This window comes from Pteropus vampyrus, unplaced genomic scaffold (assembly GCF_000151845.1).
Source record: "Pteropus vampyrus isolate Shadow unplaced genomic scaffold, Pvam_2.0 Scaffold96, whole genome shotgun sequence".
NCBI classification, from domain to species: domain Eukaryota; kingdom Metazoa; phylum Chordata; class Mammalia; order Chiroptera; family Pteropodidae; genus Pteropus; species Pteropus vampyrus.
Genome location: NW_011888877.1, coordinates 930,836 through 952,291, shown reverse-complemented (window position 1 = coordinate 952,291; position 21,456 = coordinate 930,836). Strand labels below are relative to the sequence as shown.

General features: G+C 35.9%; 1 protein-coding gene across 1 annotated transcript in view; it reads right to left on the bottom strand.

The window, feature by feature from the left end:
* MRC1 (mannose receptor C-type 1) overlaps nt 1-21,456 on the bottom strand; it is an 82,631-nt gene that overhangs the window by 42,715 nt on the left and 18,460 nt on the right. The window contains exons 5-11 of the mRNA XM_011364416.2: nt 19,418-19,582; nt 15,298-15,411; nt 12,826-12,972; nt 9,135-9,317; nt 5,909-6,066; nt 4,252-4,362; nt 4,054-4,076 (exon numbers count right to left, since the gene is read on the bottom strand). Of these exons, the coding sequence (XP_011362718.1) occupies nt 4,054-4,076; nt 4,252-4,362; nt 5,909-6,066; nt 9,135-9,317; nt 12,826-12,972; nt 15,298-15,411; nt 19,418-19,582 (901 nt within the window). The remainder of the gene's footprint in view (nt 1-4,053; nt 4,077-4,251; nt 4,363-5,908; nt 6,067-9,134; nt 9,318-12,825; nt 12,973-15,297; nt 15,412-19,417; nt 19,583-21,456) is intronic.

Sequence of the window (21,456 nt, the reverse complement as noted above, 5' to 3'; positions counted from 1 at the left end):
CCAACAGATATATTTCCACAACAGAGGTCATGTAAGTGTATGACATTTGAGGGTTGGGGTGGGGATAGGGAGGGAACTAATTTGCAATCAAAATTTATAAACCATATGAAAAAAAAGCCTTATTTTAAGTGAGAGTTAACAATATGACATAATAAAACAATCTGGGAAATATAAAAATCAGTACATTTGAGATTGTTTAAATGACAAAAGAAGAAATAGAATCAGTAATGAAAACTCAAAATGCTATGAACAAGAGGGTATTAACACACACACACAAAAAAAACCCAGAATTTCAAGAAAAGAAAAATATAAGGTTAAAAACTTAATGGCCAGATTAAATGTAGAAAGTAAGGTTTCAGAGAGATTAGTAAACTGATGAATGTAGCAGAGGAATGAAAATATGAAAGGAGGTTACAAAAACATGTTGATTGAAAATAGAATGAGAGCATCCATCTGAGATAAATTTTAGAAACACCAAATTATTGACTTATAATTTTTAAGAATTGAAAGATACTAGTCCTCAAAACGAAGAGGCATATTGAGTACCAGACGGAACCAATAAAACCAATCCGACTCTCAACACATTGTACTAAGCCTGCAGAATGACAAAGACAATGAGAAGATCTTAAAATCAATCAGAGAGAAAATATAGAGGATCCATTTTAAAAAAAGAAGGATTACTCTAATAACAGGAATTTTAATGGCTAAATTAAAAGCCAGGAGAAAATGACATAATACATAGTACTTTCAGAAAACAGCTGTCAATCTGGAATTCTGAAATGATCTACCTAAATTATTATGCAGGATGAGGATAAATTCAAGACATTTTTAAGGACAAGACAGTTTTCCTCTCCTAGACTACCAGTGAAAGAACTGCTCAAAGATTTACTTTGGCGAGGAAGATTTTTAAGTCAGGAGGAATGAGTGAGCTACAAGTAAGTGTACGCTGAGCAAAGAAGTCAATAAATGTCTTAGTAATCCAGGTCTAATTGCCTGTACAAATAGCAAAAATAACAATTTTGGGGTGGTAAGTTAAAGAATGGAATATGAATAAGATCTGTAGTTTAGTTACTGATATTGTACCCATGTCAATTACCTGGTTGAGATAATGTACTCTAGTTAGATAAGATGTTATTGCTGGAGGAAGCAGAGTAGATGATAAAGGGGAATTCTCTGTACTCTTTTTTTCCACTTATTATGAGTCTAACATTATTTTTTTTTAATGTCTAATGTGGAATAGTAATCTCCATTTTGTTCAGGAAGCAGAGAGAGTGATTAACTTCAAGTCAGGAATGCATGTTAAAAACAAGGTTAATCATTTAAAAAACAGAAGTAGAATGTATAATTCCCTAAAGTGTGGAGGAGAAAAACGACATAAAGATATTGAACCAGTGGACTGCAGCAAATGAGAAAAAAAGAAAACAGAATGATAAACAAAATAAAGTGCAAAATAAATGGTAGACATTAATCCAAATATATCAGTAGGCAAAACAAATCTAAACTCATGTTTGCCCATTAAAAGCCAGAGTGCCTTAAATAAGATTAAAATTTTAAATATATTTATATATATGTATATATATGCATTTAAAATTTTAAATATATATGCATTTAAGGAAATTATTTAAGGAAACCTTTTCCAACTGATTGCTTTTAATCATTCTATGTCATTATATTCTTAAAGCTCTATAATATAATGACATAGAATATTAAAAGCAATCAGTTGGAAAAGGAGGTTCTAGAGAAATACCAAGCAAAAGATAATTTTTGTGGCAATATTAATATTATTTAAAATGGACTTTATGGTGTAAAAAAAGCATGATTATAAATAAAGAAATTACATAAAGGACTGATTCATCATGAAGGTGTAACACTGATCAAAGCATATAATGAAAAAATTTACAGAATTATAAGAATATTTTGTCAAGCAGATAAAATATTAGGAACACAGACTATCTGAATAATTGCTTTATTTTACCTAGTCAGCACACATATACTCCTAAACCCGATTATCATAGATCATCACGTGGAATATTTATAAAAACTATGAACTAGACCATAAAGGAAATCTCAACAAAAAATAAAGACTTATATGATCTCAATGCAGAGAAATTAAAATAGCACTTCCCATTTATTTAGAAACTAAAAAACCACCAAAACCATCATCACTACCACTAAAACCTCATCACTAAACACACACACACACACAGATACACACACACACACACACACATACACATCATAGGTCAAAGAAATCTTAACAGAAATTGAAAATATTTAGAATTGAATCATGATAAAAACACTACATAAAACTCGGTGGCTGTTCATGGTTTCAATTACATCTTTCATTTCTATAAGTATTTTAAAATACATTCATTTTGATGTCATATACACTAATCTCATCATCTAAAGCTCCTAGTGGTATGTTCTATAATTTTGGATTTCCAACTCATCTGCGGGGTTCCTAGTCAGCCTGGAAAAGGGGACTGCTGTATAAAGAGAATTTACATTTGCACCTGTCAGACATCCTGGAATATTAGCAACTCAGGAGGACTTTATGTTAATTTCTTAACTCCAAATTTCCCACATAGGTGAGCAATAAATTGAAAACTGGATCCCAAACAGTAAGACAACAGGCCCACAGTTCTAAATTCTCAAAAAGACCCCTACACCACTAAGTGCCCAGACCCAGAAAAAAAACGGTCTTATTGTTTTCCTTTGCTAGTCAGTGGATTTTTGTTTCCTAGTCTTCTCGGCTCTTTGAGGAAGTCACTGCCTAGAGCAGGTGCTTTTAAACTGGCCAAATTACTTAATGTCTCTGAATGTCAGTTTCCTCTTCTATCTAATTAAGAATATAATATTTATCTTTTAAAAGCAATGAGATCATAATAACTGTACTTGACAAACGGTTGCTTTTTCTTATTGAAATATTTTCCTATTACCATTATAATGATTAAATTGCATTATATCAGATCTACAATCAATAGATTATGTATAGTATAACTTTCGTTGTAATGTATAACTTTCGTTGCAATAAAATTAAAGGGTCGTTTGTCATTTATAGAAAGTTACAATAATATAATCTCCTATATATGCATATGATTAGGCAAAGAATACATAAGTATACTGGGATTGAAATTAGTAATGAAAGCATAGTGACCTGGTGACAGGGTACTGTGTTCCAGTCTTGCCTCTACATGACTCTAAGGAAGTCATTGCTCTCTTAACTGAAATTTCCAGAATGTAAAAATTGAAAGAGGAATTTTGATCATCATTAGGATCCTTTATTCCTCTAACAGCCTGTGATTTTCTGTATCTGCCCCCATGTTTCTTTATGGGTTTTTTTTTTTTTTGTAGAGTATTAAATTGTTTCATGAATTCTCAACCCGCTGATGTTTGTTATAAGATGATTTGATCACAACAGGAGACTCTTGGAAAGAAAATTTGATTCTACTTTATTTTTATCCAAGAGACATGAGTAAGGAAAAAAAAAAGCAGAAGATGAGCAACAGAGCTCATCTTCAAAGAGAATAATAACCGTACACGCTGGATTTTGTAGTTCTTTATGCTTTTAGAAATTGTTTCACAGAGATCATTTACTTTAACCTCACAGAAATGTAAGACCTGCAGGGAAGTATTACTAACCATCATGCAGGTGAGGCTGTCACATGGCAGGAGCGTATGGCTTTATTCAGTTTAAGGGAGTGACAGCTGGCCCCGACCAGCTAGAGTTCGTATCTCCTGCCTCCCATTGCAGTGATCTACTGAGAAGAACCCCCTCCAGAAGTAGGCTCATCAGAAATGGCATAAATGATAAAAATAACTAAGGATCGTTTGCTATCTGCAACTTAAGGTCATCTACCAGAAATGTCCTTGGCGACCCATAGAGTCATAGACGATCAGTAACTCACAGATGACCCCTTGACCCATGACCTGCCTTAATCTCATTACTCTCTCCGGGCTTCATTCGCTGTATCATTTTATTCCCTGTCCTCTTTCCTCCCATTCCCATGACAATTCTGCAAGGAGCTACCGACCACATATACTCCATGTTACCTGCTGAGAACACCTGAAGAAGTCTTTAGGGAGAACGATGAGACAAAACACTAACAATAAACCGTTGAATGTTTAAACAGTTGAAACGTTTGGCTACGACAATAAATAATAGAGTACTTTCACGAGCGAAAAAATTAAAGCCAAGTATATTATATATTATTTGCTGGTCTGGAATCATTGTGTACATTCTATACTCACTTTCTGGCAGCCTGATTCTACTTCCACGATTTCTGAGCCTTGGGCTTGTGATTTCATCTTACAGATGTAATTAAGCGGATGCTCGCAGGCCCGATCTGCCCAGTACCCATCCTGCAGAAAGCAAAGAGGAAAAACTTAATGATGATCAGTTTGACTTCGATGCTATTTTCTTGCAATTGTGTCTCCAAAAGGGAAACAAAGATTTGAGGTTATTAAGAAACAATAGTATCTATGAAAAGCAAAGGTAAATTGACATTTTGTAAGTAAACAACAAATCTGTCTCTTGCTACAAAGACGTTAAAGGAGATTGTAGTCCCAATGTGTTGTTGTCTTAGCTGTTCAAGCCACTATTTAGAGGGATCTAGAGAGAAATTAAAATTGCTTGCAAGCCCGGAAGTGAGATGGTGCCAAGAGCTGTTTTGCACACAGCCTCTGCAGTCAGCTGTTTTCAAGTTAACCAAGTACATGTAAAGTCATCCAGGAAAAATTCCCTTACCCAACACACCAAACTTGAACACATACCTGAAACTAGGCACCTCTCCTCCCTTTCCAACTTCTATTGCTCAGTGTCCTCCTGGATCTAAGACTCCACCTTTCACTCTGCTTCCAATTCTATCCTCTCTCTCCCTTTCTTAGATATTTCACGTTAAAACGACCTCTCTTCTCCTTCCCTTAACTACTAAACACCTTGGAAAATGTATTTCTGCATTGTCTACCTCTAATTCCTCATCTCTCACTCGGTCTCAACCCACTGCAGTCTGCTTCTCTTTCCTTCTGCCGCATTAAGACTCACAAAGGGCAGATCTGGTCTCCCCACTTCCAGGCTAATACATGTTTTCTCAACCTCAACGCAACAGTTCGGACCCACCTTTCTTTCTCTACCTCTATGCATTTCAGCCATACGATCCTTTTGGTTCTTGACATGGATGATGCTTTCTGGTTTCCTCTTCCCAGGACACACCTCTGCCTATTCTTTTGATAGTTTACACCTACTCTCTACTTAAGCTTTCAATTAATTGCAATAAAAGCAATTACGATGAAGAAAGTAGTAGCTCATACTTATTGAACAAGTTTGGGGCAAGCACCGTGCACATTGTCTGTATAAACCCACTTAATCCTTACACACACCATGTGAGCTAAGTACAATTATTTTTCCCATTTTACAATGAGGAAAGAATTCTCACATCAAAACCTTGCTTCTTAAGCACCACGCTCATCATCTATCAACAAAAGATAATCTGATGATATTCTTCAGTTGCTAAAGTCGTATTTAGGGTATGGAAGAAATCTTTTCATATTTGGCACTTCCATGTAACCTTAAAAAATAAAATAAAATAAAAAATAGTGTAGCTCTCCTAGCACAGATTGCAGGCCATGAGACCAGAATCCAGCACAGGAACAATATGTGATTATTAGTTATTGGTTAATTTCATCCTGGACTCCAAAGTCTCTGTCTGTTGCTTTTCTGGGACTCTTGAAAATTTGACTTCGCTCGACAGCCGTCAGATTCAGATTCAAGAAGATGAATTTGAGTTTTAGTTCCACCTTGACCTATGACGATTTAACCTAGATTAGAAACGATCTAAACCACCACATGAAATAGGTGGGAAAGATTCCCTGTGGCCTTGCTAGCGGTCAGTCATTAAAGGTGTCTCACCTTGCCTTTCATCACAGTGCAGTCTTCCTGCCTGTTGTTTTCATGGCTTGGTTCTCCACGAAGCCATTTGGTAAATGTTACAGGGGTCCCATCACTCCATTCAAAGTACATTTGAATCTTGATGTCATTTAAGCCAATCCATAATTCATCGTTTGGCTCTAAACAAGAAGAAGAACACAAAAGTGATTTACACAGTGATTTACACTTTCCAAGAATCAGGAAGTGATCAGGAAAGGAAGGCCCTCTGCTTTAGGAACGACAGTTCTACTCTGTCGACGTGATACCTATCACAAAAGCCCATCCTACTGAGTGTTAATCTGATCTACTCAATGCTACAGACTGAGAACTACGCGTTTTGTCAATTTTAGGTTAATTGTATAATGTAGTCTTTACATTGTGAATGTGACCATATTCCTCGGTTGTGCTACAGCAAACGACGTCTCCTGAGAGTTGCAAAAAGTAACATTGAGGGGCGTCTATCATGACCTTCTATCTTGTGAAGTGTCTTTTCTGTTTGAAATAACCTTTCATACCAACTGCACTGACTGTGTTGGTAACATGGCAGCTAATTTATATATAAATCTATTCGACTACTATTAAATCTTATTTGTGTATGTTTTGAAATACTAAATATTAAAAATCACTTTTATTTTACTGACTGCCATTAACAAAAAATGTTTTAGGTATTTCTATTAAAGCTCAATCACTGTAATAAAAGTAAAAGTGATCTATACAGTGAGAAGAAGCATAAACTGAGGAATTAGGCTGTGTCCTGACATTTGGCACTTATTTACTAGTCTGTAAATATAAATGAACCCAAAATTATTTTCACCGTGACATATGAGAAAAAAAAAAAATAGAGGTTAAAACGAAAACAACTAGGTCTATATATAAAATGTGATCATTTAGTTTTAAAATTCTATGAAGAGCATTATCGATTTTATCAGTAGTTACAATTCTACGAATTCTAAATACCATAACTAAAATGGGACAAAATAGAAGGCCTAGGATTTCATGCCTGAAAACACAGAATTCCAAAATTTAAAAAATGAAAGAATATCCAATTCGATATCTATTCAGTTGCACTCCTGAGAATTCCATCGTGAATGTCTGGTTCATGGTCTTTAAGCGGTAAAATAAAATTACTTGCCAAAGGATTTTAAAGATGATGTTGTAGTAGAAAACGAGGAAAATGCCACTGTATAGGAATTTCCCTAAACGATTTAGTCTCTTCCTCCTAAAGTTGTCACTCAAGTTTGCTTTTGGAGAAGTCCCTGACTGGCCCAGCGCCAGCCCCAGCAGATGTTTCCAGAGCTGCAGAGCATGAATGACATTGCCAGGACGACCCTTGGTCCTTTCACTTAATTTGGCAGATCGTGATCTTTCTGAGCAGCCAATAGAGGCTTCAAAACGACCTACTGTGCCTCTGAAGGATTAGGTTTAAGACTAATGAAAATCGAACTCCCGAGTCTCACTATTAGAATAAAGTATTGAGTTTTCTATAAACATTTTTCTCACTAAACTGTTCTCCCCTTCTACCTTTTGTAATTCCTAAGCACAGTCTTGATCCCACAGAAATATGTAAGATGTGAGTGTAAAATTGTTAGGCTGATTTTTATAAATCAGTCGTGGAAACTATCTTTGTCAATGTAGTCATAATTTATGTGGACAGGTCCCAATTTATCTACTGTATTTCCATGATTAACATAAAAGGTATCTCAGCTAGGTAAAAAAAAAAAAGATTTTGTAGGCTTTGGATTTAGAAATAATAATTTTAATTTGGTATTTTTTCTTTACCTTTATCAATATTATTTTTATTGTTTTAAATAAATCTTTATCAATAATAAAAAAGGAATGTTTACAGAATGAAAATTCCCTAATTTTCAAGCTAAGTTTAAAAGCAACCTTTGTCATCCAACTTCCCAAAATAACCATAGCAATAAACATATAAAGTTCTCTTCTTACTATATTATATTACATAAAGTGGAACAAAATTTGCATATTATCCCTCGAGCATCTTAACGAATCTGTTTCCCACTCATTCACATGCGAACTTTACCACCTACTCTAAGTATCATGACTTGCACGTCATGATAATATCCAGATATATCCGTTCTGATTACATTATCATTGTCTAGTCTGAACTGTCCAGGATGGGTAAACATAGAATAATCAAGAAACCGTTCGCAAGCTGTGGCAGTCTATTTCCATGCCCTACAAAACTCAGCGAGGTAAAGCAGAGAGTCCATTTGACACAGGTGCCAGGAGTAGTAGTGTTTGGGGATCTTTTAAATCTTTTTCCGAAGCTACTCTAATTTTCTCATCTCTTCGTCAATTACTTTTCCCTCCTCCCTACCCCCACTCCCGTCAACTGTCAGGCAGTACGCGTCAGGAAGCAGTCCCCACCATCACCACCATCCATTTCCTCTTGTTTTGCTTGCTGGAAATGAACAGCTGCAAGCTATTCAAGTCTCATCCATGGAAGCAGAAAATGATAATCATTTAATCAGCAAGCACTGCAGAGGGCCCATTATCATTAGGTTTTTCCTCACTTCTCTTTCAGGATAAGCATCCCCAGCTCCTTTTACCCACTTTTTTTTTTAATAAGCTTTTTTTCAATTTTGAAGACTTAACGGTATTTTAGTTACTATTCTATATATTTCTTAAATCATGTACCTAAAATGGAGACATACATTTCTTTAAGAGGTTGAGGCCCACATCTAAATACTTTCTTTCGCTGCTCACCATTCTAGCGGCAGCATCTAGGCTTAATAAAGAAAATAAAATCCAAAGTATGTGATGGTTCAGTTTCAGACCTTTCTTGTGAAGTAAAATATAGACCTTAGAAAAGAAAATATATACACACACACACACACACACACACGAATAATTACAAAAAAACGAAACGCTATTGACATTGACATGTTTAAGGTTAGACTGCTCTGAATCCAGATTATACGCAGAAAAATAATATTTTTAAAACTATCCATTAATTAATGACATAGGAAAAGGAAAACAAATGATCTCCTAGGGATAAAAATTCTTTAGGGTACTACACGATGTTTACATGGTAGGCATGATTAATAATTTATTATTCAATTAATGAAATCGATGATGGAATTATTGATTCAAACTTATTCGGTTTAACAATTATGATGAATTTTCCTGGGGATGGCAAAGAGTGGGGAAGACTCAGGTCAAGCATGTTACCGGGGTCAGTGCGTACCATATCCCAGCTGGGAGATAATGAAGTCAAACTCCTCAATGGTGTGGATACTTGCGAGGTCGCCACCTTCCTTCCTGCATGCCATCAAGGCATCTCTTTGGATTTTCTTCTCTCGGTGAATTTTGTAACAGTTACCTGTGTACGGCCACCACTGACTCGGACAGTTAGTCGGCACATCACTTTCTAAAAAAAAAAAAAAAAAAAAAAAAGTTTGGAAAACATGTAAAAAGAAGTGTTTTGTATTTTTTTAATTGTAACATTTTTATCATTCTATATACAAAACGGTTCATCGTTATATGCAATAAAGGGAATGTTTGTTTTTCTTTTTTTGGCATACATAGGTACAAAAGATAAACGAGATCGTGTTTGCTTTCAGACTACAGAGTATATGAACCCATCTTTCATCTTAAAATAAAACTAGGGAAACTTCTTTAAAAAAAATTATTCCTAATAGGGCAAATAGATTGTCTCATGTCACCTGCATTTTGTCATCAGTAAACCTGTACTAAGTATGTTATGTAAATGCCGGAGACACAAAGTTTGACATGTGACACATCCCTTAGAGGATTTCAATTCCCCTCAGTTCTGCGGACATCAGGGAAACAGTCATTCCTCAGAGGAGGAACAAGACCCATTAGGCAAGCAAGAGAAAGAGATATTGAAACAAGGACTAGAATAAGTGGGGTGGGGGCAGCAAGGCCACCAAGGAGCCTCTGAAACCTTAGCGGTGTGAACTGCCACCTGCCCCTCGGAACTGACCCATTACCATTGACTTACTCCCAAGAGATAACATATGATATTGTGCAAATTGCAGAGATTAGATGCAGAAGTGTTTCAGGCAAAACCTGAATTTGCCACCAGAACCAAAGTATTTATATATGTAAAGCATTTTAAATAACATTAATACTAATATTATATACCCATCTTCACTGTGTTCTGAACTAAAAAACATTTGAGATAATGTGACTGGAAATTACAGCTGCCACACGATTATTATTAAATCAAATCAGTAATAGTGGCCAGTATCCTAGTTACTGCTACTAATAGCTACGGTCAAATTTCATAACCTCAATTATACATTACAAAAATATGCTATAATGGTAATGAGCCGGGGAAATTGAGAGTGATGACATTGGAAGCAGAGATTCACCATATTCATCCCTGGAGACCCTAGAACAGGCATCGGGCCTGGCACATGGTATGTGTAATGAATGTTGGTTGAGAAAAAGAATTAAAGTTATATTGCCTACACTGTAGCTTATTATTACCATTTTATGGATACTATTTCAAACAGCAATTTGGCAACATACCTTGCTTAAGAAGGACTATATTACCCAATGAATGTCATTTTATACATTTAAATTTGATATTAAATGTTCTCAACTGTGCTGCTTTAGTAAATGTTCAATACAGGGTACTTCAGTCCCATTTTCCCTTAAAGGCTGGAACTATCTACACCATCTTTGTTTAAGCCCAGGATTCTGTGCACAGTAGTCATTCAAGTTAACAGACAGTCATGATTAAAAATATGCATTTTTATTATAATCAAACATAGTATTTTTGTAATAAAAATGCATATTTAAAAAAATGTTATTCCTTCAATACAATTTAGATTCTCTACACTTCCAGCGGCTACCAAAAAAAAAGGAAAGAAGAAAAGAAGGAAGGAAGGAAGGAAAGAGGGAAAGAAAGAAGGGGCGGGGAGAGAGAGAAGGGAAGGGAAGGAACGGAAAAAGACATTTGTATAAACCTCTGGAGCCCTCTGGTGGGATTTTTCAATCTTGCTGCCTAGGAACCTGAAAATAATGTCAGCAAATTCTCAGGACTTGGAAAACTGAACAGATGAACTTCAAGAATATTTTTGCATACGAAAACAACCAGTGACGGGGACCTCCCTGTGGCAGCCACACAAAGCTGCTTATTGCTCGAGAGCAGCACGGTCCAATAGAAAGATAGCGCAAGCCACAAACGTGAGCCACATACATTTAAACTTTTAAATTTCCTTGTTGCCATCTTAAAGTAAAAAGAAACAGGTAAATTTAATTGTAGTAAGGTATGTTATTTAACCTAACATATCCAAAATATCATTTCAACATGTAATCAGTAAAAATAAATAAATGAATGAATGTATGTATGAATGAATGAATGAATGAATGAATAAAAGATTTTATTTTTTTCCTGGTAAGCCTTCGAGATCCAGTATGCATTTTACTCTTAAAGCACATCTCAGTTGGAACCAGCCATGTTTCATGTACTTACTGGCCACCTGTGTGCATGACAGTGGCTACTGAACTGCACAGTGCAGCTCTCGGGACCCAGGCATTAGGGACAGACGGGGCAGCACTGCAAGAACCAACTGGGTCTGACGTGGAATTCTTGCCCAAGGGGTCACCAGTTATGTGTGCTGTATAGTTTGATCTCTGATATGCTTTTTCAAGCTCTGGCTAATCTGAATGAATAGATAAGATCGAATGGTTAATCCAAGAAGTATAGAGAAATTCAGAAACTGGTAACGAGTGAAGCAAGGTGAGGCACAGCAAAGAAACAGAATAGCTCACTGAGTGCTTCACTGTGAACAAATATACCACGTCCCCTGTGGGAGGGACAGAGGAGATGAAATGCAAGCATGGCAGCGGGCTCCCTGAGGCTTGCCCACACTCATGATGGTGACCCCGTAAAGTACGATCAGACCTCATAACTAGCAGCAGCATCTCTATCCGTTGGAGATCTGTCCACATCTGTAGCTATTAAAATCGTAAACACACCTACTCTTTGATCCGGCAACTCCGCTTCTAGGGAAGAACATCTATGTGAAATGACTTCTTTATAAAGTTATTCACTGTAGGATTATTTATAATAATAAAAAATTGGAAGCAAGCTGAAGGTCCATTAATAGAGGACTCATCAAAAAAAATATAGAGTCTCTCTCTGCAATGGCTATGGTGCAGCCACAAAAATGAACACAGAAGCTATTTATGTACTATATGGAATGATGTCCAAAATTGTTATTTAGTGAAAAAGTAAAGAATATGTAGAGTGTGCCACTATTAAACAGACAAAAAATATAGTTTATTCACTTTTTACCAATTTGTAGAAATGATGCATTCTTGCCTTAGTAGTTTAATTCTTCTGTAATAATATAACAGAGAGCATAATTGAAATTTTTTACTTGGGTCTAGCCTATACATAAAATTTAGTTACTATTTTTGGAATGTTTATTCTATTTTCATGAAGACTTCAGTGTACGATGTTAACTTGAATAGCATTGGAACCCAGACCTCTAAATAGTAGGGACATTAAAAAATAATAATAATAAACCTTTTAAAATATTTCTTTCCTAGCTTGGATTCCAATTCCGTCATATGTGTAAGCTTTATCTACCCTCTGAATATCTCTCTCCTCATCTAGAATGTGTGAATAATAATACCTCCCTCATAGGGCTGCTATGAAGATAAAATTCTTATTTATGTTCTGTCAAAGGTTTTGCACATGGCAGAACACCATAGTAGACTCAGGAGATGTTAGCAACCAGGAGTAGTAACCAACAACAAAAAGAAATTTTATAGGAATATCATTATGCTTACTCTATAAGTTATCCACAAAAACCTGTCATTTCATATGGTTATGACTAAGCCATAATTTTACCTTTAAATTAACATGTTATACAATTCAGATCAAATAGAACACTTACCTGAGGGAATAACAAAAGAATTCAAAGTTGTGTTGCCCTTTTTACAAATGTAGCCTAGTCTCTGAACACATTCCACATTTTCCCATTTCGCATTTTTCCCAGGATTTAGTGACACACAGCTTTTTCCAGGTTCTGCTGATGGACTTCCTTTGGGGAAAAGAAAAAAATTAAAGTGAGACTATCATAAGTATTCCAAGGAGATAGCCCCCTCAGCCTCATGTCTTCATCCTTGAGATTTAATGGATTCCCATTCTGGCTTTTGCCACAGATTCACAAATATTTACTGAATACAGAATAAAAGCCATACTGGGTGTCTATTTTCTTGTAGGATCATTTTAATGCCTCAAATGTTGAATATACAAATTTACTTCTTTGAAATAACCTTTTTTTTCCCCCCACAATATCAAATAATAAAGCTAGACCTCAAAGCCTGAACAATCTTTGCATGGGGTTACGTCACATATAATAGAGAGATAGATACCTAATGGACGAACGCATGCTGTTCCAAACCAGCCCGAATGAACGCTGTCAATGCCTGTCAAGAAAACTAAGTCAAGCTAACCGTGAGGATCAGAAACTGAGAGGTTCTGAACATGAGGAAACTTTCTCCAATTAGAAAGAGGTGACAGGAAAGAAAGATAATGGAGAGGAACGAGGCAAGGAAAGGGACCCTGGAAGCTGCAACATGCCAGGGTAAATGCTGATAAAATGTGCCTCGAACTAAGACACTGTCTCAAGATTTTCAACTCAGCTTATGAAGAATAGTTTTAACAGCCGACCCCTCATGCCATTTTTACCAGACACTGATTAAAGAACCAGATAGTCAACTTTGCTAATGCAAATGGATACATGCATTCACGCCCACATCTCTCATGCTTTTTCATTACTTTAATATATGATTTTAAATCCAGTGCTCTAAAAACTAGCTCCATCTCACACCTGAAGGCAAGTGAATGAGCAGCCACCCTGTGTTAATGACTCTGCTTTGTGACCTCAAGTAAGTGATCTATTTGTGACCTCGCTCTCCCTTCCTGCAAGATGAGAATGATATTACCTGCTCCACAAAGCCTGTGTTAAAAAATTTTGAAAGTTGTTTGAATGGCACACACAAAAACCATGTTAATGATAAGGATAAAGATGTTTTAAAAATAAGTTGATATTATGATCAAATTCACAATATAAATGAACTAACAGGTAAGGCATCAGTGTCAGTACTAGAAACTTTCAAGAGACAATAATGTATTTTAAAGCTATTGGTTATTAATATATTATCAAGTAAATCATGCCATATATTGATTTATTTATCAATATAACACAACTACCAATTTTAATAGATCAGTTAGTTGTCTTTAAATAGTCGCCATAGTTATATATTTGAAATTATACTTCTATATCATTTGTGTAAAATACCCTCACTTCAAATACGAGCGTATTTTAATAGAGGTATTACTTGGTAATAAGTACTCAAGTGAATGTCTGATTGAACAAGTTATACAATAACAATTTCTAACATCCCACAAGCTTTCTAATTTTAGGTTGAAGAAACCCTCATACTATTTCAGAAAGTGATTTAAAATTGCATCTACTCAGGAACATGGTTTAGTAAGGAAGGTCATTTCTTTTTCTTATTAATATTCCAATTTCATTTCTTATCTTTACTAACGTTAACCTCCATATTTTCTAACTGAATTCTTAGAATACAGGTGGTTAGATATTAAAATCATTATCCCCAAAAGGAGTAATAAATAAAATGACCTGCCCTGCTTAATGTTGTATAATAATTAAGCGAGAAAGAATAAATTCTAGTGCCCTCATAAATTATTATTATTATCTAGTGATCTGATTGACCCCACCTGGTGTTCTCCAGTTTAATCTGACTGAGTGAGCAGGCGGACAAATCAAATCTTCACTTATAAAAAGGGGGACCTTATTTTCCTTGGCAGCAATGTTTAATTCCCATGTTCCAGGAGAAAATAGAGCAGAGACTATTATAAAACTCTAGTGACAAACTTGTAACCATCATGCATCCAAGGTGATACTTTGTAGTAAAATCTAATCAATTTAAACCAAAATATGTCCTGTAAAAATTCCTCCTCATGTTTCAGCATCTATTTTGAATATTGTTTTACTGAAGTTGTTTGTTTTTTTTAACAGCATAAGTCGATAGCATAGAAAATGTAGATTTTAATTATACCAAATGCAAAAACCATTCAATGGCTTTAAAAAAGAAGTCTAACCATATGAAAAAAAACAGCAGAACTGATCAAGGAAGATCTCCCTTTCCTTTCGCACACACAAGGCAGACATCACTAACTGTTGTTCATTGTACTCTTTCTTAATAAACTAAGATTGCATTGGATGAAGTCTCCCAACTCTTCTCTTTGAGATCTACACGTGAGGTGATGAAGGTCCCCATGGTCTCCAGATAAATCAAATTTAGATGAATTCAACCACACAAAAGCTTCACTCTACCTGGTAACCAGTTCAAATATCGGAAGGGACTGCCACTGCTCCATTGCCACCCGCTGTTGAAACTCAGACTGTTGAGTCCAATCCAGAGTCCCGAAGTCAAGGAACTGGTTAGTCCTACATAACAGAAGCAAACGACAGTGAAATCAAATTCAGAATTCAGGGCTCTTGAAGGGAAATATCCATCCTTTGACATTCCTCATCTGCTGTGGGTACTTCTAGGCTAGTTTTAAAGAATGAAATTAATTATAAAAACAGAGCCTAACACATAGTACGTGCCCAATAAACGTAAGCTATTGCTGCGTTTATTATTATTGTTGTTGTTGTTGTTGTTGTTGTTGTTATATGTTGAAGTAGGGTTGGCAAAAATTGTGATTTCAAAACAAATTTATACTTTGTGTTAAATATATCACTTAACGCAGATGAGCATCAGCCATGTTTTTTTCTTCTTTTGTGCTTTTGTAATTTTATGAGATTAATTTTTTCAATATTACTATAGACAATATCAATGCCACATGCTAAATATTTTATTTCTCCATTGTTCTGCATGTATTGTCTGAAATGGTTATATACCTACTTTTTAACTTAGTTATAATAGAGGATGCAATCACGTCCAGTATTATACTGGTCTGGTTTCTTTTTCTATATTGAAGTCCAATTTATTTTCCAGCCAGCACCAAAGGAAACGCAAAAACAATCAGAGAAACAAGCTAAATTTCACATCCTATATTTTATTTCAGTTCTGTAAATCCTGATCCTGCACGTATGTAGTTATAAATCTGATTCAGAAATTGAGGATTGAATAGTGAGTGTCCCAACATTTTCGAGGTTAGAAACAGAAGTTAGGATGAAAAATGACTGTGGGTGACATGAGCATGTGCTGCTGGGCAAAAGCAGTTAGCCCCGTGGAGAATGTGAAATCAGATTACCAGATTAGAATAAATTTACTGAAGCGAGGAGCTGTCGACGTCTTAATTAAAGGTTCTCTTTAGTGCTATGGGGATCCCCAGATCCTTGCTTGTTTTGTGAGTGAGACCCAGGCAAACCGAAATGGAAAGACAGCACTGAATTCCAGTTAAGCTATTTTCTTTAAACAATGAAGCTTTAGACAAGTTTTTAACTTCTCCCTCCTACTCCGATATCTATCTCATCTATTAAATGAGAACAATAATATTCATTTAGGTGGTGGGTGTGAGCTTTAGAAATAAAGCTATGTCTGGCACATAGCAGCTGTTCAATAAATAACAGGTAATTTGATCTCAGAGTTATAAAACAAGCTCACACATTTTAAAGAAAAGGTATTTACTTCTTAAAATCCTCACATCTAAGAAATCTTATCTTAAAAAATATAACTATTTGTGGGTGCTTTTTTTCATTTTAGTAGCATATTTCCCAAAATGGTCTAGATCAGAAGCCCCATTCTCACACTATTATTTTCTAGATTCTTCCCCAATCTATCCCGATAAACCCCAAATGTCATGAATATCTTCCCTCCAAAAACACCAAAATTCTGTTGAATTTTTTTAAATTCCTCATCAGAGTTTTTCCCCCTCAAATGCATGATATTTTTGACTTAAAGAAAAGCAGGAAATATTATAAATCTCATTCCAGAAGTCATTCTTATCCAGGTTTCAGTTAAAAATGTGCTGACTAACATTCTGGAGGCCTGGATAAGATTTAAATAAGAATCTGAGGGGAACTAAGCCCCTGTGTCTCTTAGGGCTTGCTGGCTCTCCTGGGGGACATGACAGCAGTGCCCTGTTGATTAGGGAAGTATTTCCTGCAGCTGGAGCCCCGATAGTGGGAGTCAGGAGCCCGGAAATGAGTCCAGAGCTGGGCAGAGCCACTGTCCTGCCCATGTCATCCCTTTCCTCTCTGTAGCTAGGGAGGAGAGTTAAAACGTAACCTGTGTTCTATCCCTTGGCTTCCAGAAATGAACAAAAACAAAACAAAACAAAACAAAAAAAGTAAAACTCCTAAGAGTCAAGATAACACAACTCCAAAACAGATTTCTTAAAAAAAAAAAAAAAAAAAGTCAGTTGAAACCATTTCGACTCTCTTAGATTTTTCTCTCACCCATGCAAGGGTGTACCAATAATACCAGGATTATATTAAATCATCTTTTCTCTTCCTTAATTTAGTTTTGTTTCTTTCTGTGCTTTCTTATCTTTCTTCTTACTTTTAGAGACGGTTATAAATGTTAATCACTCTGAGACTTTGTCCCATTATTAGAAAGCTCCCCGCCCCCCCCCCGCAAAGAAAAAAACCAAAACAGAATAATTGAGCAGCCTGAGGCGTACTTTCATCTCTGAGTTTGTGAAAGCACCCAGTGAGATCACGTTGCTTTTCCATCGTCAGTCTCCTTAATAAGAACTGACAGAAAATGGTGAGTTGCTGCCTATCCTGAAAGGAGAAAATTCATAAATGTTCAGCTCGGTGTTCAACTATGGCAAGAAATATTTCATTAAGTCAAGCAGTTCACGATTTAGTTCTCGGAAATTGACTAGGAGTAGAAAAACACTTCTTACCCAGTTAATGTTTCATGCGTTCCACAAGGTTGTGTTCAATAAACGTATGTCACATTTTCCCACCACATAGAATGCACTAATAATCTCCAAATTCGACTGAAAAATGAAATAACTTATGGGGAGAAATATGTTCCAGCTGATAAAAAGGATTTTCTGAAAAGAGTTGGAGAGAGTGAAACCCTAGAAAGGAAGGCAAAGCTGGGGGACAAGCTCTGTCCCTTGTGTTGGTTGACACGCACTCTCTCCTTTAACAGGTGAAGTCACTGAGGCATAGAAGTCTCAGGTGACTCCTTCTCCATTGTCCCCAAGCTTCCCAGCATCAGGACCCAGGCTCTAGAATTTATGCTCTTTACTCCTGCACTCTGTGCTAGTGTCTAGTCAGATGGAGTTTGCAGGCATTGCTGACATAGCAGGTACTAAGCGTGGTCTCTGAAACTTGTCCTAGAATCACCCAGAAGGTTGATAACATGCAGATTCCTGAATGAATGAATGAATGAATGAATGAATAATGGCCTTGTAGGGAACATGAGACATATATGTAACTATTATTATAAAAGTGGTAAACAAATGACAGAAATGCATATGCAAACAGAGAAGAATTGCATTTTGACTGTATAATATTTTGGGACTTCCAGGTACAAGTAAAATGACATGCGAGAGGGTGTGGAGGTGAGAAAGAATGAAATATGAATGAGGAACCTAAAATCTTTCTTTTGTCAAGACTGCACGATGCACGAAGGGGAGCAGTTGTCAGTGGACACATGACAGCCTTTGAATGTCAGGCAGAAGTGTTTTGTGAATAATTTGGTAGGAAACAAGAAGCCAGTAAGAGTTTTCAAACATGGTAGTCTCAAGATCAGAGATATGGAAGCAATGTCAGGGCGACCTGGAGGGAGGAAGGGCACTCTGGAGTGGAGAATTGGGGATGCTTTTTCTCCCCCGCTCATTCCTGCTCCCAATCTCTGTTCCCCAAGTGTGGATTTTAGAAGCTAAAACAAATACTCTCACTTTGAGCAAACATCAGCTCTTTTAATCTTTACAATTTTACAAGAACAAGAGCTTAAAAAACAAACAGTACACTGTGGAAAGAGTGTCAATAAGATTTGAAGGTCTGAGAGTTCCAGAGACAGGAGACAAAAAGGTCTCAGAGTTTCAGAGCAGCTCTTGACTTGTCCCTGCTTGTGGTGGCAGCATTTCGTTATTTTGAACTCTGTCACGCTAATGGAAGATCTTTGGTTTCAGGTCACAGCTGGAACACTTGACCAGCATGGTATCCCTGCCTTGTGTCCAAAAACAACATCGCTAATCAATTGTGGCATCTTTTATTCTGAACCCAGATTAATCCTCAGAATCCATTTCAGCACAGGTTCTAGAGACTATCACAACCGACAGAACAAAGCAGGCTCATGAGATCAAACCTATTTGCCATCCCAGATGTCTTTTTCAGGGTGCAGAGTTGTCACACCCTCTGCAAAGCCTGCTCAGGGACTGACTCCATCATGATGTCTACAATCACTCGCGCTGTCTGCGCTTACATTGAACTATATAGAAAGAAAATAATCATGATCTTCCTGACAACTTTTTCATATCATTACCTGTCAGGTATGTTTGCTCATGTATCTCTGTGATGCTCAAGAGATCAGCATTCTGTTGCTGGCAGCTCCTTCTCGCCTGGTGCCACGTTAAAGCAGATTTGGAGTTTATCTGGTAGGAAATGCTAGTCAATGGATCTTTTTTCCATAAGCTTTCACTGCCTTCAACTGTAAAAGAAGTGAAATTGGCTGTTAGGCCTAGAAAAGGCTTTCAGTGGACTATATTTTTTAAACAATCCTAGTAACGTGATTGACTAAAGCATTATATTTCCTTTCCTTCCTTTTCTCTTTTTCCTTTTACTTATTTTTAAAGCGCCTAGGAGATTTTCTTCACTCCTGAAATGAAGAGTTTTCAAAAGATCGACCACATCGAATCTCTTCCATGTACCCAACGAAAGAAAAGGAGGCATGATCTCCTCATTTTTCCATTGGGGTGTTCGGGATCAGATAAGTTGGGGAGCGAAGTAAATACAAAGACTAAGAATAGATACTAGCCCAACTTCCTAATCTAGGAAAAAATAAATAAAGTGAGACAAGAAAATAAATATATGTCTTCTCTCAGCAAGTGAATATTTTGTCTGCATATGCTAGTTTGCTTGTTTGTTTGTTTGTTTTTCAGACCAAGACATATGCATAAGAGGAAATATCATGGACTCCACAGACAGACTGACCTGGATCTGCATTCGGTGCTGTCACTCACTAGTGGTTTGATCTTAAATTGGTAACTTTTAGAATCTCACTTTTTCACCTCTAGAATATATTCAATATAAGTAGCCCCTGGCAATGGTAAATGCTGATTGCTAGTTTAAAACATAAATAATTTAGTTTATTTTTCTTTCGTGATTTTATGATTCTCAATACACTCTATAAACTTGGTTATACTCTATAAAAGGCCAATAGTATAGAGATAAATTTAATTTATAACTTTTTACATATAAGATACTTGAGAAGTTAGTCAGCAAATGAATCTTAGTCCACTTCGTGTTATAAAAATTCCTCTTTTGTCATTTTAATAATGTAAAATTCTACTTACAAGTCATGTGAAGGAATAATCTTTTCATTTATTTGCAAGTAAGAGAGAGAGGATTATATAACTTCCCAAGTTTTCTGAGTGGTATTGAACTTGCTAAGAAATTGGCAATGTTCCAGAAGCATATAGCCAACATTGCTGTGATTCCTTTTATCTGACAAAGAAGCAACTTTTTTCATACACATACCACACACAATGATATGAAACTTGGCACACCAAAGAGTAAGAAAAATATATCAAAACTTTATTCAGGCAACAGCATAGATGTTTCTAAAATGTTTTAAGTTCAAAGTCAATACATATACTCATATAAAAATAAATTTGAATTAGTGATATTAAAACTAAATTATCATGATCTGAGGCTTTACTAGTTTAGGTCCAAATGGATCCTTCCCCATTAGTGAGATCTTTCAATTGAGATTGCATGAGGTTTATTTGAAAATGGAGATGTTATAAATAACTATTCTTAGAAATTTGGAAGTTTTGCTTATAATATGGTAAAAAAAAACAAAAAAAATGTTGAGCTAAGAAAAAAAAAAAGAGGAGATTATTTTCCTGTTTAGAAATATAGGAAAAGGATATAAATGACCAAAAAAGGAAATATAATTTGACCCTTCTCTTCAGGTAAAGAAATTTTATTTTGCATTTTAAATCAAGGAATTAAGACCAATTTCTCAGTAAATGTTTAGGTTTGCTAATTATACATCTCCCCAAATGGTTTAAATACCCGTAGTAAACCAATTTAACTGACGTTGAAAGCTGAAGTTGCAAGCTATGGAAAATTGAAAGGAGTCTTTTCCTCTTCCTGTTACCATGATATTTGAAAATAAATGTGTAAATAGAAAGAGAACATTACAATAAACAATGTAAAGGACAGTGTCACCAGGTCAATCACTAGTACCTCATTGCCCTGTATTGAATCTACTTGTTTGAGGCTAATATAAAATAAAATGTTATTTTGAAAGAAACACAAAGCAAGGAAAATGAAATAGACTGGAAAATTTCAAAGCCC